This window comes from Eublepharis macularius, chromosome 1 (genome assembly GCF_028583425.1).
Source record: "Eublepharis macularius isolate TG4126 chromosome 1, MPM_Emac_v1.0, whole genome shotgun sequence".
NCBI lineage: Eukaryota > Metazoa > Chordata > Lepidosauria > Squamata > Eublepharidae > Eublepharis > Eublepharis macularius.
Genome location: NC_072790.1, coordinates 190324742 through 190345087, shown reverse-complemented (window position 1 = coordinate 190345087; position 20346 = coordinate 190324742). Strand labels below are relative to the sequence as shown.

Below are 20346 nucleotides of genomic sequence, written 5' to 3'. Positions count from 1 at the left end.
TATTATTATATGAACAAAGAGGGTTTATCATTGTCTTCCAGCTGTGTTAGAAAGGCAGATTGCTCCTACATATAGCATCTGAAATGTAGTTCAGTATGAGGTGATTTTAGCAATCAAATTTGGGTAAGATTTCTACGTGGATGTTGCTCTAGTTTAATGTGATTTATACACTCCCTGGGAATGTTTTCAGTTTCCTTATCTGCAGTACTAATTAGATGTATAATTTAATGCCTTTAACTGATTTATCAACAGCTCAAGTTGTTTGTAATTTAGGATTTGGGAACATCTCGCCACGTACAGAAGGTGGGAAGATATTCTGCATCATCTATGCCTTACTAGGAATTCCTCTCTTTGGTTTTCTATTGGCCGGAGTTGGAGATCAGCTAGGGACCATATTTGGGAAAGGAATTGCCAAAGTAGAAGATACATTTGTTGTGAGTATGACACATTTTCCTAAAATTTAAATAGTTCCTATACCATAGCAAATATAATTTTAAGGTATATGAGATATGCCTTAATATATAGCTTAACTAAATAATGCATATATGGTAGAAAGAACTTTAAAAGCTTCTTCATTTGTCAAAGCAAATTGTGCACTGCAATGTACTACTGGTTTATATTGACTTCTTGCGACATTACAACTGTTAAGGCTGATGTTTGTCCTTGTCTTTAAGAGTTAATCTACCCTGGTACTGAGTACCACCACCTTTGGTGGGGCTCTCTTAATCTTGAGGGGCGAATTGGAGGACATTGGTGCAACCTTATATATGAATACCAGCACTTCTTAAAATAAAAAAGGCATTGCATACACACTCATTAGTCACCTTGATAGAGTCTCTTGATGTTCAAAAACAGTTTGGGAGGAGAAGATGAAGTGAAATGGAGAAGTGGTGAGCAGAAGGTTGGGATCCCATTCCCCTGGTGGGAGCAGAGGCAAAGGGAATGGGCCTAAGAGCATTCCAGTGTGCTCCTGGTATTGGGGGCCAATTTTTATCAAATCAGCCATGCAAGGGGGCCTTCACTTCCTTGTCACACCAGAAATGACATCGTTCCCAGTGTGACAAGAAAGTGACGGCCCCTGCACGGGGCTGATTTGATAAAAATCAGTTGCCAATCTAGTGCTTGAGGTAAGTACTCCTGAGGCATGCATCTGTTCTAAAAGGAGATATCAGGCTCCAAATCTAAAAGGCAGTTTTTGAAAAATTCTTTAGGTGGGACAAGTCAGTGGTTCAGGTGGGACAGGATTCCTCTTGGCTCATTCCTGACTACAGTTCAATATCTGTGTACAATAACAATAGAAATAATGGGGGAAGATGAAACAGTTCTTAAGACTGGATAGTGTATTTGGCAGATGAAAGTAAAGGAATCTATAGATTATAACTCCTTTGCTGTTACACCTGTATTCCTTGAAGCAACTATTGTGCCTATCATGTGTGATGTACCACCAATGTTTCCTACAATAGTTGTGGGAAACTAGAGTGGTCCTAAGAAAACTGAAATGTCATTGATTAGCATACTAGGTAATGAATTACATTTCTCTAAAAATTATGTTAATATATCTCTGAAACTCTTTGTGAATGGATTGGCTTTGGTAGCAATTTTAAGTGTCACTTTTTTTTATTATTGTCCTGGGAAATAAATTCCTTGAAGGCAAAACACACAGAAGCCACGTGAAACTAATTTATAAACAGGCCAATGTGAGAAATAATGAAATATATATATTTTGCATTACTTTACATTATTTTCATTGTGGTATTTTATTGGTGACTGACAAATTCTTGTTGACCTGCGCCTGCTATGAGCTGGTCCATTGCTAATTCAGATCTCTGTGTACCTCATATGACTATTGCAATATCATATTAGCCTCATGCCGTGAAGTAGTTATTCTTGATCACAAATTAAGCAGTCTTCATGTAAAGACACTGTTATATATGCAACCGTAGGCTGGATGGTGTTTGCCCAGGGTAAGGAGCTTTCCTAGGGATGCCAACCTCCAGGTGGGGCCTGAAGAATTACAACTGATCTCCAGACTACAGAGGTCAGTTCTCCAGGAGAAAATGGCTGTTTTGGAGGGCGTGGTATTTTACCCCTCACCCTCCCCAGGCTCCACACCCAAATCTCCAGGAATTTGCCAACCCATAGCTGGTACTAGCCCAAAGTTTTCTCCAGCCTAAGGAGCCTTCCTCCAACTTAAGCAGCTTTTCCCTTGGAGAAGATCCGTTAGGCTGGAAGAAGGCTTCAGACTTTGCTCAATAGAGTGGTAGGATACATGTCACTATCAGCCAATGGAAACAATTTATCCAGAAATAAATATTGGGACATTACATATATTATTGCTATGGTATTTTATCCCAAAATATATATTTCCATTATTTCCACTTATCCAGAACTGATATATTTTTTCCTGTATAAAACTTTATCCAAGTTCAGGCTAATTTTCCAGCCCAACAGATCCTTCTCTGAAGTCCTGTTCTATGTCCCCTCATGTTCAGCAGTGAAGCAGGTGGGAACCAGGGACAGGGCTTTTTTAGTGGTGTCACCTGACCTTTGGAATGTTTACTTTGTGAGACTCACCTACTGCCTACTTTACTTTCTGTTAGGTGCCCAACGAAAACATTCCTTTTTACCCAGGTTTTTAACTAGAAGTTTTATCTCACAAATGTTTCATGGTCTGCTTCTGGCTCTGAGTTGGATCAGAAGAGTAGTGACATTTTACTAAATTAAATTGCCCCCTTCTGAGCTGCTTTATCCTATTCACTTGATTTCTCTCTCTCCCACTAGTTGAAATTTACCTAATTTGTGCTGGCCAGTTCCAGTGTTACTATTACTGTTACAGTGTTACCATTTTTTCTGGAGACAGTAGTTGGAGAAAGAGAGAGACCTGTCTGCCTCTCTGGAAAAAATACAGCGTTGATATAGGCATCTCTCTCTATATATATATTTATATTGCCTATTGCAGCAAATGGCAGCTTGAGGGGGTAATTTCAGTTGAGCAAACAACTCAAGAGAAACTACTAGTATATAAAACATTGGAGGTCTGCTCCTGAGCGTATCTTAAAGTAAAACATAATGTAGGAAAGCTACTGTACTATTCTGAGCTAAGGTTGCCACCTCTGGGTTGGGAAATTCCTCGAGATTTGGAGGTTGGATCCTGGGGTTGGCAGCATTTGGAGAGGGGAGGGAGTTCAGTGGGGTATAATGCCATAGAGTTCATCCTCCAAAACAGCTGTTTTCTCCAGAGGAACTGATCTGTGTAGTCCAAAGAACATTTGTAATTCTGGGAAATCGCCAGTCCCTATCTGGAGGTTGGAAACTCTCTCCTAAGCAGAGTTATACTCTTCTAAATACATTAACTTCAAGAGAGTCCGAGGGTGTAACTCTGCCCAATATGTTATTGCTAATCACAGATATCCTGTTTCATGTTTGTTTAGATTCCTTTAAGCAGCATTATGCTTCTTCTTATGTGAACAGCAGTAAATGTGCATTGGTTGGCATGTTTACTAACTCACTTCTTTGATGTAGCAAACAGATCCACTTGAGTTCAGTATGTCATTAATAGTACTATTTTAAGTATTGGGCATAGACGAGTGTAACTACTAGGGTTGCTAACCTCCAGGTGGGGCCTGGAGAACTCCTGGAATTACAAGTTATCTCCAGAGTTCAGAGGTCAATTCCTCTAGAGAAAATGGCTGCTTTGGAGGGTGGACTGTATGGCATTATTTCCTGCTGAAGTCCCTCCCTAAATCTCCAGGAATCTCCTAACCCTAGTTTAGGAGCGAATTGGGGAAATACTTCTGCAGATTTGCTTAGGATAGAGTAATCTCCATGTTTGCACCAAAGATTTGGAATCATTTTCCAAGAGAGGTTCACTATAAGTACAAAGTACAATTTTTTCTTATGCCTTTTAAATGGGATTAATCCATTCGATTTTCTTCTTTTTTTAAAACTGTAGAATCTATTATATGGTTTTTGAACCTTTGAGAAGTGGTAGTAGAAAAATTATTAACAATAAAATCTGTTTTACTAATAGTGGATTGTTATTTCTTTTTTTCCTCCTTGTTTATTCTTTCCCTGCTAGAAATGGAATGTGAGTCAGACAAAGATTCGCATCATATCAACAATAATATTCATACTGTTTGGTTGTGTGCTGTTTGTTGCTCTCCCTGCAGTCACATTCAAGCGGATAGAAGGCTGGAATACACTAGATGCAATTTATTTTGTAGTTATTACCTTAACAACCATTGGATTTGGTGACTATGTTGCAGGTAAGATTTCTATTAAGGTCCACTATTTGAATTTTAAAATATTTTTAGAGATGTCCATATGATTATACTTGATGTAAATTTGTTTAGGACTCTGTTGTAATTCGTCAGGGAAGAGTCACCCTAATACACCTTAAGTTACTTCTGTCAACCCTATACATTTAAAAAGTGCCCCATGAGAAATAGGATAATGACAGTCCTGAAACTAATTATTTGCTTCTTCTGTCTATTCATCAAAGCAGAGGAACCTATGGCCATTTCATGTACTACAGATTAAAAGCATATACACTAAATATGTACTCCTCATCATGTTTGAAACAGATGTACCGTAAGTACAGTATAGTTGCCAACCTTCAGGTGGTCCGTTGAAATCTGCAGCTGCAACTGATTTCCAGATTACGAGATCAATTCCCCAGGAGAAAATATCTGCCATGGAGGATGGTCTTTATTGCATTATACCCTATTGAGGTTACTCTCTTCCCCTGCCTCCCCAAACCTCACCCGTTTTAGGCTCCATCTCTAAGTTTCTAGGAATATCCCAGTGCAGAATTGGTAACTCTTAAGATACACACTGCAAAGCCATGGCTCCCTAGCTGTATGTAGTGTATATGATAGAGCTTCTGGGCTTCCATGCTGGTGGTCCCGTTTACAAGTTTACATCAGGACCACAAAGCGTAGCATCCAGACAAGAATAAAAGAACATGAAAGACACTGCAGACTTGGACAACCTGAAAAATCAGCAGTGGCTGAACATAGCCTAACTCAAGCAGGGCACAGTATCTTATTCCAGGACACCAAAATACTGGACAACACTTCCAACTACTTTGTCAGACTGCACAGGGAAGCCATTGAAATTCACAAGCATAAGCAAAACTTCAACAGGAAAGAAGAAACCTTAAGAATGAACAGAGCATGGTTTCCAGTTCTGAAAAACACCAGGCTAACAAAACATTCTATCCCCGACAATAGCCCTGCAGAGAAGATTAGCACATCAAGTACCAATCCATATGCAAAAGAACCTCCTCAGGATACAGTGAAGCCTCCCGCCATTAGCATTCCACACTCTGGGAAACTCTTACAGGATGACTCAGCTCAACCCCACCCCTCCTGAGTAGATACAAATGACCTACATCTTTTCCACACTGTGACACTGAGAGATCTCTGTCTTTTGGTGCTATACCTCTGAAGATGCCAGCCACAGCTGCTGGCGAAACGTCAGGAACTACAATGCCAAGACCACGGCAATACAGCCCGGAAAACCCACAACAACCATCCTTCCTTCCTACTTGGTTCCTTGACATTTGATGAATGCTCACTTGATTCCTCCTCTCTTCCAGGCCTGGTAAATTCTTTCATTTATGCCAACATGGCTACCACCACATTTTTTTTTCTGGAAAGAGTAGTTGTAGAGGAAAGACCTGTTAACAACAAGAAGGAATTATTGCAGTATGAGTACATTGGATTTGATTTGAGATTCCTTGTATTATAATTTAATACATGCAAGCCATACCTGGCCACTTTTGGGAACAGAATATGGTGTTTTCAATATACACGTGCACACTTGTGTATGAAGATATATATTGTTTTGGAGTATGAAAATGGCCTCATCAATGTCATTTTACCCACCCAAACATACGTGTAGAAGCTGATCCCTTTAATTCCTTCTGTGCACATGTGTGTGTGTGTAAAGTACCATCAAGTTGAAGCCAACTTATGGTGACCCCATAGAGTTTTCAAGGCCAGAGGTGAACAAAGGCGGTATAAGTTATGCCAAAAAATAATGAATGACATTGGCATTGCTATTCCCATGTTACAAAATGCATATATGTGTGGTGGACAATCGTGTATGAAAATACAATACAAATACAATACAATACAAAAATAAAAAATAATGAGAAGGAAGGCTAAGTAATTATCAAAAGGCACTGCTTCTAGCATGTGTTCTGTCAAAGCTAACTTTCTGGTTAAAAGTTAAGAGTGTTGGTATTTTATTTTTAGCTTGTTTCTGTGAACTCAGTGGTATCAAAATGCATACCCTGGTTACATTGCAGTAGGAACATGATGTGCCAAGTCCCACTTAGCAGTAACTAGAACACCAAGTACACTTGCAATTGTTCTCACTGTAATTTTTTTCACATATTCTTTTTCATTGGCCACTTAATATGTGTTCCTCTAGCACTCAGGGTCATTAAAATGTTTGTTATGATCAAGAGAAGCATAATCCTTCTAAGGTCTATCCTAATGTGCCACTGTTCTGGATTTTACTGCTAGATGTATCTTGACAGGCACTTGTTATGTAACTCTCTAACAAAATTTAACAGTATCGCTGGAAAACTCAACACAATACCTAGAAAATAGTATTTTAAATTCCTAGGAACCAAAATAAAATGTACAGGAGTCCAGTTCAAATGTTTAAACTCCAGTCCTGTGCAGAATTGAAAAATATAGCAACAGTCTTATTTTCTAGTTCTAGCAGCCCATAATAGATTAGGAGACTGTGTTTTTGCAGCCTTTATGTATTTTAAAATATATACCATGTATGTGTGTGTGTGCATGTGCATGAGAGAGAGACTTGTATTGGCTATACAGATGCTCTGCTTCTCCATAGAACAGGGTACAAACTCATCTTATTTATACCATTGAGACCCAAACTAAACAAATAGTGAGTGATGGGATCTCCTGTATTGTTTAAAATTAAAAGCAACTACTAGGGATATAGTCCAGATTGGAAGCAGGGGGGAGTCCATAAACATTATATTAACTCAGTTTTCTTGAGAGGAAATGGTGCAGACAACAATTTAGTACTTGTATGTTTTTACCTGTAGAGCCAATTGGCTCATTGTGTGTGTGATAGTGCATGGGAATAGGATTAAAGCTCTCCCTCCTTCTCCACAGTCCCAGTCTAGATTGGGTCTTCTGGAGACGGCTTTTAGCATTTAAAGAAGGAGATCCTGACAGATGATCTCCCACACAATGTGTAGTTTGGCCCAGAGTTAATCATTCCATTCATCATTTGTTTCTTAGTAGGACAATGCTTTTTAGCCATTCTTCCCCAAATGGTATATATATTCTGGACAGATAACATGGATGAAGAAAGCAAATGTAATTCCATAGATAAAATGATTTCTGATTATGATGAAAGTCATACAGTAGGGGAGAAATGGGACCACAAATGGCATTTCAAGAATTCAAGCAGTACCCAGCTCTCTCTTATGCTGCATTCAGGTATCACAATAAATTGTGGTTTGTTTAAACTGTTTTGTGCAGCAAACTCTGAGAAGTATGTAAGTAATAAATCTGTTTGTGTTTAAACTAGATGTCTGCTTCTTACCTTGCCTCTTAGGATGTTACTCAACCATTTATGGTATGTGCAGACATTACACCAAATTAGTGCAAACTGTAATTAACAAATATGCCACAGGCCCTAGAACAAAATCCCAAGTTTGTGTCAACCACAATCACAAACCTTGATTTGTTGGACTACCTGGTTTCAGACATCACAAGTAACCAAGATTGGTTCAAACCATAGTTTCATAACTCATTGTGTATCATGCAGCCTGAGTTCAGTCAACAATACGTGACCAGACTTACCATATGAATGTTCACCTTTTCAGTTGTAGACATTAATGTTCTTTTTTAATGTTACTCTTTTGTGTTGCCTTTAATGGATGGCTTGCAAAAAAATTAAACCATCAATCTGGTATCTTCCAACATTAAAACACTTCATCTGTCATTATCAGTGTGCTTTGAAAAAATTAAGTGTCTGAAAGAACTGAGTAGGAGGCTTGGAGAATCCTTACCGAGATAAAAGTGTCAGAAGAATTTACACAGAGAGAGATAAATGAAATAGAAATAGAGAATCTTGTAACTTTATTAGAAATGTGAGTAGATTCTATGAGAATCTTTTTGAAATAAGAATGGAAAGGAGGAGAGGGAAGGAAGAAAGTATTGGTAGCTGCTTTAGTGGTGCAAATACATTTGTTCACTTTTTTAAAGGAATACTTCTATTTATATTATGATCAGCTTCTTGTTAATGAAAACCACATCATGGCTTGGATCCCCTCTAGATGGGCACAAGAAGAGAGCAATTTTTGCTGGTCTCATGCAGGAGGGGGTATTCACCAAAGAGAAGCATTTAAGGGGGCATTCTGGGCTGGCCTGGGAGGGGGAAATCAGTAAAAAATCTCCTCCATCCTTGTGCTTGCAGAAATCTGAGCGGGCTCCAATTCACTATACAGTCGTAAAAACTGTTTCCATTTATTTAAAGTATTGGTGTTTGGCTTTCACCCAGCAAGGCCATTATGGGATGGGGCTGTGGCTCAGAGCACCTGCTTTGAGTACCAGGTTCAGTTCCTGGCAGTAAGTGAAGCGAAAGTCCTCTGCCTGAGATTTTGGATGACCACTGCAAGTCAGAAGACAAAATACTGACCTTGGTTGGACTCAGCATATGACAGCTTCATGTGTATGTGTTTGCAGGTGTTATTGATACCATCTATTTCCACTATGATGGTTGCTGTACAAACTCTTTTGTTGACTTAAAATGCCCATAGAAAGTAGTAGACATCCAAAAAGTGACCATGTAGTGAGAAAGACATCATTTTGGTGCTATAAAAACCTTTACCTGTTGTACTTATAATTTGACAAATGAGGGGAGAGAGGCAGTTTGAGAACCAGCTTGTATCTTCTTTGGAAGAATTAGGGTACAGTAGGAGTAAAATTTCTTCCACTGGTTTGAAATGATTATTATTCCAAAAAAGAAAGTGCTCTGTGAGGGTGAAAAGTTAAGAGAGCTTTTTACATAGGTCACACCATCTTTTGCATGAAGATAGATACCATTGCTACATATAAAATTCAATAAGACAGGAAATATGCCCAAAGTCTGGCGCAGTCTGATAATTGTCCTGATCCGATGGGGATCCAAGGGGGATCCAGTGGACCGGGCCAATTATCCAGTAAGTTTGTTATCCACCATAAGAACACTTTATGGCACAATGCTTTCTGGAAAGCTTAGATCCTGGGTCGAAGTAAATAATATTCTGGGGAACAAAGAGGCTGCTTTTAGGAAAGGAGCAAGTACCACTGACCATTGTGATATACTTCAGTATTTGATAGACAAATATACAAGTTCTGGAAAAGGCATGCTAGCAACTGCCTTCGTGAATCTTGAATCAGCATTTGACACAATCTCCAGGGCCCACTTATGGGGAAAGTTGAAGAAATATGGCATTGAAATACGTCTCCTTTACCTAATACAACTGTGCAGCTATCCTACTGCCTGGGTTAGATATGGAGAATCAGGACAGTTATTTGGGCCATTTACTCTAGATAAAAGTGTCAAACAGAGGTGTAGCCTTATACCCTTGTTCTTTAATTTATATATAAATGATCTTAGACCCTGTCTCCTGAGGAATGCTTGCCACCTTCCATATATAGCTAAGTGCAAAATTCCGATCCTTTTATATGCTGACGATGTAGTGATAATGTCCAGATTAGAGATGGGCATGAACTGAAATACAAACCAAAGTTTGTCACAAACCAGGCCGGTTCAAGGTTCGCAAACTGGCGGTTCGTCAGAGCCCATTTCTGACGAACCACCACGAACTTTAGGGCAGTTTGTTTGGTTCATTTTTCAGTCTGTCATTGCAGGCAGCTTGGCACCAATCCTAGGCAATGGGGGATGGGCTTTCTGCAGACCTTCTGCTGATCCGGAAGTGACCTTCTGCTGACCCAGAAGTGACCTGGAAGTGGTGATTTGCTGACCTGCAAGTGCCATTTTCATGAACCAAATGAACCGGTTTGCGAACCAGGGCAGGTTCATGAAAGTTCGTGATTCATGGTTTGTGAAATGTGACGAACCATCAACTGCAAGGTTTGTTTTTTTCTGGTTTGTGCCCATCTCTAGTCCAGATCAATTGTGGAACTCCACAAACTGATAAAAAACTGAATATTACTGTAACCATGAAGGCTTGTCTATTAATGTAGTGAAATCCAAGGTCATGGTATTTAGCAAAAGGAATAGTATATAGTAGACCAATCTATGGAACAAGTTAATCAATTTAAATACCTGGGAATCCATTTTGAAGCATTTCTTGCATGGAAAACACATTTGGATTTGGAAAGGAATACTGCCTTGAGAATAGGGAGGACAACTGTAAAATACTTCTATACAGTGAGAGGTGAATTTTCCCCCTTTGCCTTAAAGGTATGTCAAGGTTTCAAATCCATTTGAATACCAAGGTTTCAAATCAATTTCTGTATGGTGTGGAAATCGGGATTCAGGCCACTACTGAGAGAATGGATTACATTCAGTTTGATTTCTTCCAACATTTATTGACTATTAGATGTGTTTTGGGAATAGTGCTGAGAGCTGCATTAGGCAAAATATCAATGGAAGCTAAGGCATGGATAAAAGCATTTCTTTTTAAAGTAAAGATTTTAAAATCTGAGGGAGGTCCCACTCTATTTGGACTCATCCAGGCAGATAATATAACATTCACTGGGATCAACTATTGAGAAAGAAAATGAGATGCCTAGGAATAACAAATAAATGAATACAAAAAAGGAGACCCCTCCAAATAAGACTAAAGCAGAAAGTGGAAAACCACAATTGGAGGGCAAATTTAAATAACCCAATGAAATTTTTTAAAATATTTAATGAATGGTAAAGTAGCTGGTGCTCTAATAAATTAAATAAGTTACCATATCTTATTTAACTTATTAGAGCACCAGTCACTTTGGCTAACAGGTTCTGTGTTGCTCCACCTGACACCCTTGCCTGCTGCAGCAGGGATCCTGTTTAGTTTTTTCTTTTTTCTTTTCTTACAAGATGTCACCCACCTCCATTTACTATACCTGCTGCTTACATCAATAACATCAACTGTTGGAATATATGGGTGGAATAAAGAACTACTCTTGGTGTGTTGGCTCCTGTCAAACCACCAGGGCTGCTGTTCAACAAATGTACCATGCTGGGACAATAACACTGGCAGTCCACCTTACAACTCTGCCTGTTTGTAATTTGAACTATAGTATCATTTTTTCTTATAGAGTGACGATAATTTCAGTCAGAAATTTATTAAGGCATCCTCCCTTTCCATTGTTATGCGCAAGATGGCTAACAAAATCAAAGTTGTACAAAGACATTCATTTACTACAAAGTAGATATCTGCCACAGAAAAGATGGATAATGAACAGCTGGAAGAAATCAAGTCATTCCCTCCATCTATTCTGGCAGTTAATGCAGTGTCAATAGCTGGGATGGCAATTGACGTGGGCTTTGGCTCCTCCCTCTGCTACAGGGTAACTATCCAGAAAAGCAAATAATTTGCTTCTAAAGGCCTCATTCTTGCAAACCTCGGTAACTACTGTGTAACTTTTCTTGGGATACCATTATATGCTGTATAATGCTAACTCCCTTGGTTTACCACAGACAAACCTATATGTTCACGTGCCACTCTGTCTTTCTTGCCATGTCAAATTAAGTCACTGCCCACTCTGCTGTCCACCTGCTTGTTTTTCTTGCGGTGCCAAATGGCTTCCAGTGCTTGTTTTATAACACTGCCTGTCTTTGTAGGTGAAAGGCATCTGTCTCTGCAGATGAGAATTTTAATTGCCTCTAAATTGGACTTTTCCTTCTGTCTTTCTGAATTTGGCAGGGAGGAACCTTTGAGTGAGATGTTTAGTTGTTGAAAATTCCTTCCCAATTGAATGGAAAATAAAAGAATTACATAAAGCCTAACAACGTGTTCCCATTGAAACCAATGGGGAATGACAATTTAAAACAAATGATCTATATAATGAATTAAATAAATGCCATTTCTGAAAAAAAGTAATAAAACAAAAATGAAAACAATTGTATACCATAGCATCCGCTCTTGAAACAGAGTGCCCTGTGAATGCCAAGACTGAAAACACCATTAAATAGTATTTTTAAATGTGCATGAATTTGTGTGAGAATGCATTTTTCATTATTTGAAAACTTGCTACAAATCAGCCTCTTTCTGTTCCTCTTTTTTAAAGGTCCACTTCACTGGTTAGGTTCAGTATGCTGGTGTTGATGATAAGACTGCCAGCTGGCTGCAGACCTCAGTAGTGGCCTAAGAATGTTAAGAGGGAGACTTAAGCAATTTTACTAATGTACTAGAGTCAATGAAATTGCTTAGCCTGAAATTGAAAGCAGCATTAAATACTCATGACAGGTTTAGCCTTGCATAACCTCAAAGAGTGGAAAATGCTAAGTGCCATAGTCATTGCAGTCGACTTGGTCTACCACTAGGTGACATTACTTAACTTAGAGAATATGGAAATGTGCACAGATAGACATCAATCAAAAGTGCCAAAAAAAAAAGCACAAACGAGAGAAAGAGAAAGAGAGAGAGGTGCAAGCATTGTTATGATAGCCAGTCCTCTGCTACTGATGATATCAAGGTTTACCTTAGATGTTCTTAGCACCCGAAGTCAAATATTAAAATGGTGCCCACTCTTTTCTCTATACTAAAAAAGTGGCCTAATTTATCTTCATGTCCCTTGAACAGTTCCCAAAACTTTATTAGATTTTGCTAGAATCCTTAATTTGTTCTCCCGAACCCAGCAATGTGTCTTGATCCCTAGAACTCAAAGCGCTGCTGGAACACAACCATATACCCTAACCTGCAACCTTCTGCAGTCATTATTCATTGTCTTTTGTTACTAAATTAATCCTGTTGCCTAGCCTTATCTTGCTTCCCTTTTATATCGCATTAGGTCCTGTATCTTTTGCCACCTTCTCCATTAAAAAAAATTCATTCTAGTTTGTGATTAATCTTCCTTAGTTTACACAATAAACGCATGACTGTTAGAGTAATTTCTTATCATTGACCACACAGATACTTTGTCTAACATTGTTCATTTATTATCAATTAAAAATTCTGCCTTTAATATTCTAAACCTCAAAGTAAAGTTTGCTGTTATCCCAGAATACTCTTCTTTTGAACAGTCATTGTAGTAGACTGAAGTGTTGGGGATTTCACTGATTTTTGTATGTTTTACCTCATGTAAATAATCCTACCGTATTCATTTTGTAATTATTGCTCATATTGAAGACATGCATTTTAATATGTCAGAGGTTCTTTGCCCTTTTCTCTCAAGCTGTAACACATCAGAGTCAACACACAGTCACTATGCAGAAGTGGAAAGTCTTCCAACTTAACTTAAATCAGTGGGATTGCTTCCCTATGATTTCTGTGGGACTAAATTGCTCTGAGTGGTTATGTTAAAGCTTATACTTAGGCAGCATATCTGACTAATAGGTTTCTGGATCAGGATGAAAATGTACTTAAGACAGCCTCTTTTGTGTATCAAGCTGTTCATGAATTAACAAGAAGATTTACAGGGTTAATGAACAGGATTCTGAGTAGAGATGGGCATGAACAAAAAAACTGAACATGATGTTCGTTGTTAGTTGCTATCCACAAACAGGGACTCATGAACAACCACGAACATGGCCCTGTTCATGAACATGTTCATGGTTGGCTGTTTGTAGGGGCCAGCAGGCTCTCCTCCAGCCATCACCCAAGTCAAGATCCCTACTGCACCACTCCCAGAAACCTGACCTGCGCAGGCACCAGGAAAGGTACCAATAATAAATAATAGCTTGGCCCAGAGCCTGGCAGCAGCCCTGGAACTTGAAGGGGTAGATCCTTATCCCACCACACACAAAGAAAATTCAAGCTTCAATGCATTCTCTCTATCAAAATGCCAACAGCAACTGTCTCTCCCTTTCCACTGTCTGCAAACTAAGCCAGAGCTGGGAGCCCCCTTCCCCCCTGCTCTTTGCTCCCTTGTAACAAATTTGGAGCTCCACACTTCAAAGGAAGATCTGCCTATCAAGCTAAATTGGGCTTAGATTGGGGTTTCCAGGGCAACAGCAGGAGTTCAGACAGAGTTCAAACAATCCCTGCCTAAGTTGCCAAGGGAATTGATTGCAAGTGCCAGACTGTCTGGCTTGACGAACAGCAACAAACAGCAATGAATGAGGCTTGCAACGACCACCTGTTGTTTGCGAACAGCAGATTGGGCTGTTTGTGGCTTTTTTTGGTTCATATTGCTGTTCATGCCCATCTCTAATTCTGAGTAAACATGCCTAGGATGGCATGGTTAGGATGGCTGAGTTCATGTGTGGTTCTCTGGGGTCTTTGACTTATGTAAGAGGAGAAGTGAAGACAAGGAGCATAATCCATTGCATCTATTGTGAGAGATTTGAGAATGGGCCTAACTTTCCCATTGAAATAAATGGGACACAAATTCTTAACTTGGAATACATTGTGCCCTTTTTTATTTTCTATTGATTTTTTTTCAACCCTAGTTGATGAAGTGTTGAAGGTTGTCCTGCAAACATTGTGTGAAGTTCATTTGTAAAGGGATAGTAAATTATGCTTTTCAAAGTACAGTATTTATTTATTTATTTAAAGTATTTATTAGCCACCTTTCTTCCAAAGGTGCTTGAGACAGTTTACAGTATAAACACATATGTATCAAAAACAACAGTTAAAAATAAAGTTAAAACAGAGTAAAAATCTAGCCCACATTTAAAGAGCTGTCCAGTTTACTCCAACACAAGACTAGGTTTTATTCCAAGTGTGCCATAAAAAAGGGGGTTATCTTATGTTTGCTCATGTTTCTATTATGACCAATAAAAAAAATTGGGGGTATGCCATTTTTATGAGGTCATATTACATTCAGGGTTGCCTTCCTTTCTAGTAAATATGGTAACCAAATATAAATGAAGAACAATAGTTGTGAAGGTATGAAACAGAGACTTGTGTGAACTCCATTTCATTGTTTTAAAATGTTCTGTTTTCTAGGGGGAGGTGATATTGAATATTTCGATTTCTACAAACCAGTAGTGTGGTTCTGGATCCTTGTGGGCCTTGCTTATTTTGCTGCAGTCCTGAGCATGATTGGTGATTGGCTAAGAGTTATATCCAAAAAGACCAAGGAAGAGGTAAGGAATTCTTGCAGAATTTATATTAGCAATGACATCTTTTACTTGAACTTTTCCCTTTCATTTTCAAAAATAGTATATTTGTTTTAACATTTTCATTTTATTTATATCTTTTATCAGACAAAGCTGCAAGATAATATTGCAGTATTGCAAAAATTCATTACTCTCGAAACTGCTTAATATAATGTGCAGTTCCCTCTCTACTAACGCAGTAGCAAATTGCTGAAGCTGAATCAAGATATGTTAATCATATATTCAGAGAGTATTCTAACAGTTCTAGAACAGTTTTGGTCTTCCTGAATAGGTTTATAATATTTTCCCCTCCACTTTATTTTACCCTAACTTTATAATCAGTTCTGTCACAGAAAGCTAACAGAGGCTGCAGTTCTCCATCAATTACATTTTCCTTTCCAAGTTTCATCAATGAAATGTCATCAGTGGAACAACAGAAATTCTTACGTGACCATGAAAGTAGCAAGGAATTTTGGAAAGCTAGTACTGGAAAATAGTAATTACCTTATAGCAGGACTTAACAGTCAGATTGATCTACAATAGAACATGCTCTTCTCCCACAAGAGATTTACTGTTCCCTTAACCCAAGTGGTGCTCAATGCAGAGCTAAGGAAAACCGTAACTATAAGCAAGTGCAGCTAAAGGAATCAGGGCCGGATCTAGGGTTGCCGGCGCCCAGGGCAACCCTAGTCCGGCACGCGCGCTCCTGGCATGGTGTGATGATGTCATTTTGGTGACGTCATCATGCGGGGCGCCGGAGGCAGCGTGCAGGGCTGGGAAGCTGCCTGCGTCATTCGCTTCTCCGCAGGTGAATGGCGCAGGCAGCCTCTCAGCCCCCCGTGCTGCCTTTCGCCTGCCCCGCGGGACAGGGGGCGCAGCAAGCCAGCCGCCCCCTGTCCCATGGGGCAGACGAAAGGCAGTGCGGGGGGCTGCGAGGCTGCTCATACTGCCGCCTGCATGCTCCGGCAGCTGGCAGCTGCTCCTGGTGCCCCCTCCCTGGTGGCACCAGGGGCAGACTACCCCCTGCCCCCCTTCAATCTGGCCCTGAAAGGAATTACCACTAAAAACACTTAATTCCTTTTTAGATATCCTTGCTTTAACTGAAGTGATTTGTTACAGGTGACAATGCTTTGGCAGATAATGTAGATGGCAACTTAAGGGAATTATTGAGGACAAGTAATATGAGTACCCAGTTTCCCCCCAAAAGGCTTAAATAATTTGGTGTCTTTTTCATGAAAAAACAGCAGCGGAAAGAGTTAAACTTCCTTATGGGAGAGGGGCTGTGGTTCAGGGGCAGAGCATCTGCTTGACATGCAGAGGGTGTCAGATTCAATCCCCAGCATCTCCAGTTAGGTACCAGGTTGTAGGGGATGTGAAAAACTATGCCTGAGATCTTGGAGAGCTGCTGCAAGTCAAAGCACACAATATGGACTTTGATAGACCAGTCCTCTTACTCAGTATTAGACAGTTTCATGTGCTCATGTCATTCTTCTGCTAGAAAAAGCAAGCCCAGAAAGTGCTTTTATAAAAGCTGTGTATTTGACCCTTTAAAAGCCAGAGTCGTGTTAACTATAATGTGTAGAGTATTCCACTTACTAATATATTGCAAAGTGGGTATAACCACTAGGTGTGTGCATAATAAAATTCCAGAGCCAAAAATAGATACAGAAATAACTGTTTCAGGTCATTGTCTTAACCTTCTGGCAAGGTAGCACAAATCCAAGATGCATTGGAATTATGAAACCCTCTCCCCTGAAGAATCTGTGGTTTTTCCTCCCATGTTTCAGCAATGCAACATGTCCTGGTGTTTTTCTTTGATTCTGCTGAGTTCCTAGGATATTTCTCCCTTCCAATCAGATCCTTGCAAGGGTGAGCTCCCAGCCAATCAATCGCCTTGGCAGATAAGCCGCAAAGAGCTGTTGACTCCTTTGCTCCTTTTGAAAGCCTGAGGGCAACATGTTTAGGGGCCTGTAGAATTGGAATCCATAATCCAATTTGCTTGAAAAATGGAGGTTATTTACTAGATAGGCAGCCCTCACTCTGCTGCAACTTTGATATCATTTGGTTGGAAAATAGCTACTCCAGACCTCCTGGAAAGCAAAAAAGTTTTCCATAGGGAATAATGGAAGCGCAGTTACAATGGCTGAGGATACCAGGTTCAGGGGCCCATAGAATTAGAACCCTTGGTCCAGTTCACTTGTAACATGAATGTTCTTTATTAGGCAGGCAGTTCTCACTCTGCAGCAATTTTGGTGTCATTTGGTTGGAAAACAACCATTCCAGACTCCTCCTAAAAGTCCCCCATAGAGAATAATAGCAGACTGACTGGGGAGGGGGTGGGGTCTGCAAAGGAAGCCTTCCTCACTTTGTGAAAGAAAACAAAAAATAGACCACAACAAGGAAAGATGACAAACAGAGTTTTCAGGGAAAGGTAAGAAATTTTTATTGTCAGTCAGTGTAAGAATTGAGAAATTAAATGAATGCAACACTTTTGTTGTTGTTGTTTAATTCCAGTGGCTGGCCAGCATACCCCTGTTGGCTGCTGCTTGATGGCCATTTTAGGAATCTGTAGAAAAAAGTGCAGCTGTGCAGAGAGGGTACCACTACAGAGGTCTGTAAAATCATCATCCTTTGTTCAATCTGCTTGAAATGTAGGGTATCTTTAGAAAGGGAGGGTATGTCCTGTGCAGATTTGGTGTCATCTTTATAAACAGCTGCCCCAGACCCTTGTATACATTTCTTGTTGAAAATAATTGTCTGGTAACAACTTATCTGGAAATAAGTAATCATGCTAAAAATTTCTACCCTGAAGCCTGGATCTAAAATTATATTTTTTTCCCTCAGTGCATACCCCTAAAAGCTGCTTCAAGTAGAAGAAGTTAAGCTCATGCAAGGATGTGTGTGTCTATTTCTTCTCCACATGGCCAAGATTTAATACAAGGGAAGGATCCATTCTCATTAGATGTACATATAATTCTGATCATTGACCATCTTTTAAGACGCAACAGTCATATCCTTAAAATTAACTGTAATTTACAGAAAGAATCCTTTGAAAAAATATTTCTAAAAGTAGTAGAATCTTCTTATTTCTTTGGCTTTGAAATAGTTTGGTGCATGGTTTTAATTTAAAAAACAGGTTCATCTGCAGTCTTCAGTGCAGTCCCAGACTGGGGACTGTGCTTGTGCACGCTGGGTGCTCAGAACAGGATTTTATAGCTTTAAGGCTACTGAGGCAGCACCCCTCTCCTGGCGTTGTGCACCAGAAAAGTTTCTCACTGAAATGGACACAAGATTCAGAGCCCCCCCCCCCCTCCCTCAGTTTGCTTCCACAGATAATGGAGCTTTTTGACTTGTGCTTACTACAGCTTCCATGAGGTAAAATATTTGTTGCCTCACCAGGAAATATTTTTATTCTTTATCTCCATTTATCTTCTATTCTCTTTCCCATCGAGTGGAAAGAGTAGTTCTCATCTTTTTTTTTAGTTTTTTTGCCTCCCCCCCCCCTTGTCTTTGGGATCCAAGATGGCAGACAAGTCATTGTTTAAGAAATGTGAGGAGCATGACTGATGGTCACTTGTTTTGCTTGCTGTGTCTGGGAGAAGGACATGTTGTAGAGTGGTGTAAGCCTTGCCAAGTCTTTATAAAGAAGGCTTGAGGAATTTGGGCCATTTGTCTCAAGGCAATGTATGGCTTTGGTTCTATCACCTGAAGAAATGTGAAGGGCATGGAATGAAGATGACCAAGACTGATGGTCACTTGTTATGCTTGCTCTGTCTGGGAGAAGAACATGTTGTAGAGCAGTGTAAGGCTTGCCAAGACTACAGCCAAGGCTTGAGAAGTTCGGGCCACTCGACTCAAGGCAGTGTTATGGGAGAAGGCTATATCTAGTGCCACAAAGCTCAGCAGTAAAGAAATATGTCCCAGAAGAGTGCTCAGACCTATCAGCCAAACCCACCTCAGAACCAGTCCCTTTGACACTGGATCTGGCACCTGCTTCAGGAGTTTTGGAACCAACTGTTTTGCCTCTGAACCAACCTCAATGTCATTCCCTGTCTCGAGAGGCTTCATTTCCAGTCAGGTTCTCCTCCACACCCATCCCTCACTTTTTTCAAATAACTTTTATTCAACTCTCCAATCCCTTACTGAAGGGGCCCATTTGTATTGTGTAGCAGGAGTTGCAGGTTACCAACTCCACCTGTGCCTAGGGGAGCTCCTCTGACTTCCCACACAAAAACACAAGAAGAAGCCTAAGCACAAAAAGAAGAGCCCTGTGTCTAAATCTATAGTGAGGGTTAGACAGTTGGATCTGATCCAAGCTCCAGATCCAATAGTGGTGTTGGATCCCCCTCATTATTCCTGTAGGCATTTGTCTTTGATCTCTTTGGAGTCAAGAGATGAGGTTGTGGTGCCCCATCAAAGTCTAGGAAGTATTACTCCTGTTGCTCTGATCCAGCCCACCATGCCTGCCACTCAGTTCTATGGTATCCTTACTATGCTTCCCCATCATGTGCTCCTGATTGGGGTGATATATATCGACCATTTCCTCTCTCAGCTCCAATGACTTTAGATCAGAAGAGGAGACATCACTCTTGGGATTCAGTCTGGATGCCATCTCCTCTGCTGTTTCCTTCTAGGCATGGATCCAACTCTGATGGAAGTGGTTGGTTCCGAATGCTGTGTCAGTATGGCTTTGGATCTGTCACCTGAAGAAGTTGTCAGGGATCCTGAAACCATCTCTCCTAATGTAGCTGACAAGCTTTATGGAGAACAGATGCTACAAATGGCAGCTTCCTTGAATATTGCCATTTCTGCTTCACAACAGAAATCAAATGACATCATTCTACAAGACCTCTATTTTGATACCCCTTCTATAATAGCATTCCAGATGATTGAGGGGTTTGCGGATGGATACTTTATGCCAGAAACCTGCCTCTATTCCTGAGACTACTAAAAAGGTGGAACCACTGTATAAGATCAAGTAGGGCAAATGTCATTTCCTCTTCAGTCTCCCAACTTGCTTCATCCTTTATCATGGAAGAAATACAGGCTAGGCAGAGAAAGAGTAGTCTATATGACAAGGAGGGGTGAAAA

The 20346-nt window shown here is 40.0% G+C and overlaps 1 protein-coding gene across 1 annotated transcript in view; it reads left to right on the top strand.

Annotated features, from left to right (window-relative positions):
* KCNK2 (potassium two pore domain channel subfamily K member 2) overlaps window positions 1-20346 on the top strand; it is a 146180-nt gene that overhangs the window by 86288 nt on the left and 39546 nt on the right. Inside the window, exons 4-6 of the mRNA XM_054981405.1 lie at window positions 274-434; window positions 4079-4265; window positions 15104-15243. Of these exons, the coding sequence (XP_054837380.1) occupies window positions 274-434; window positions 4079-4265; window positions 15104-15243 (488 nt within the window). The remainder of the gene's footprint in view (window positions 1-273; window positions 435-4078; window positions 4266-15103; window positions 15244-20346) is intronic.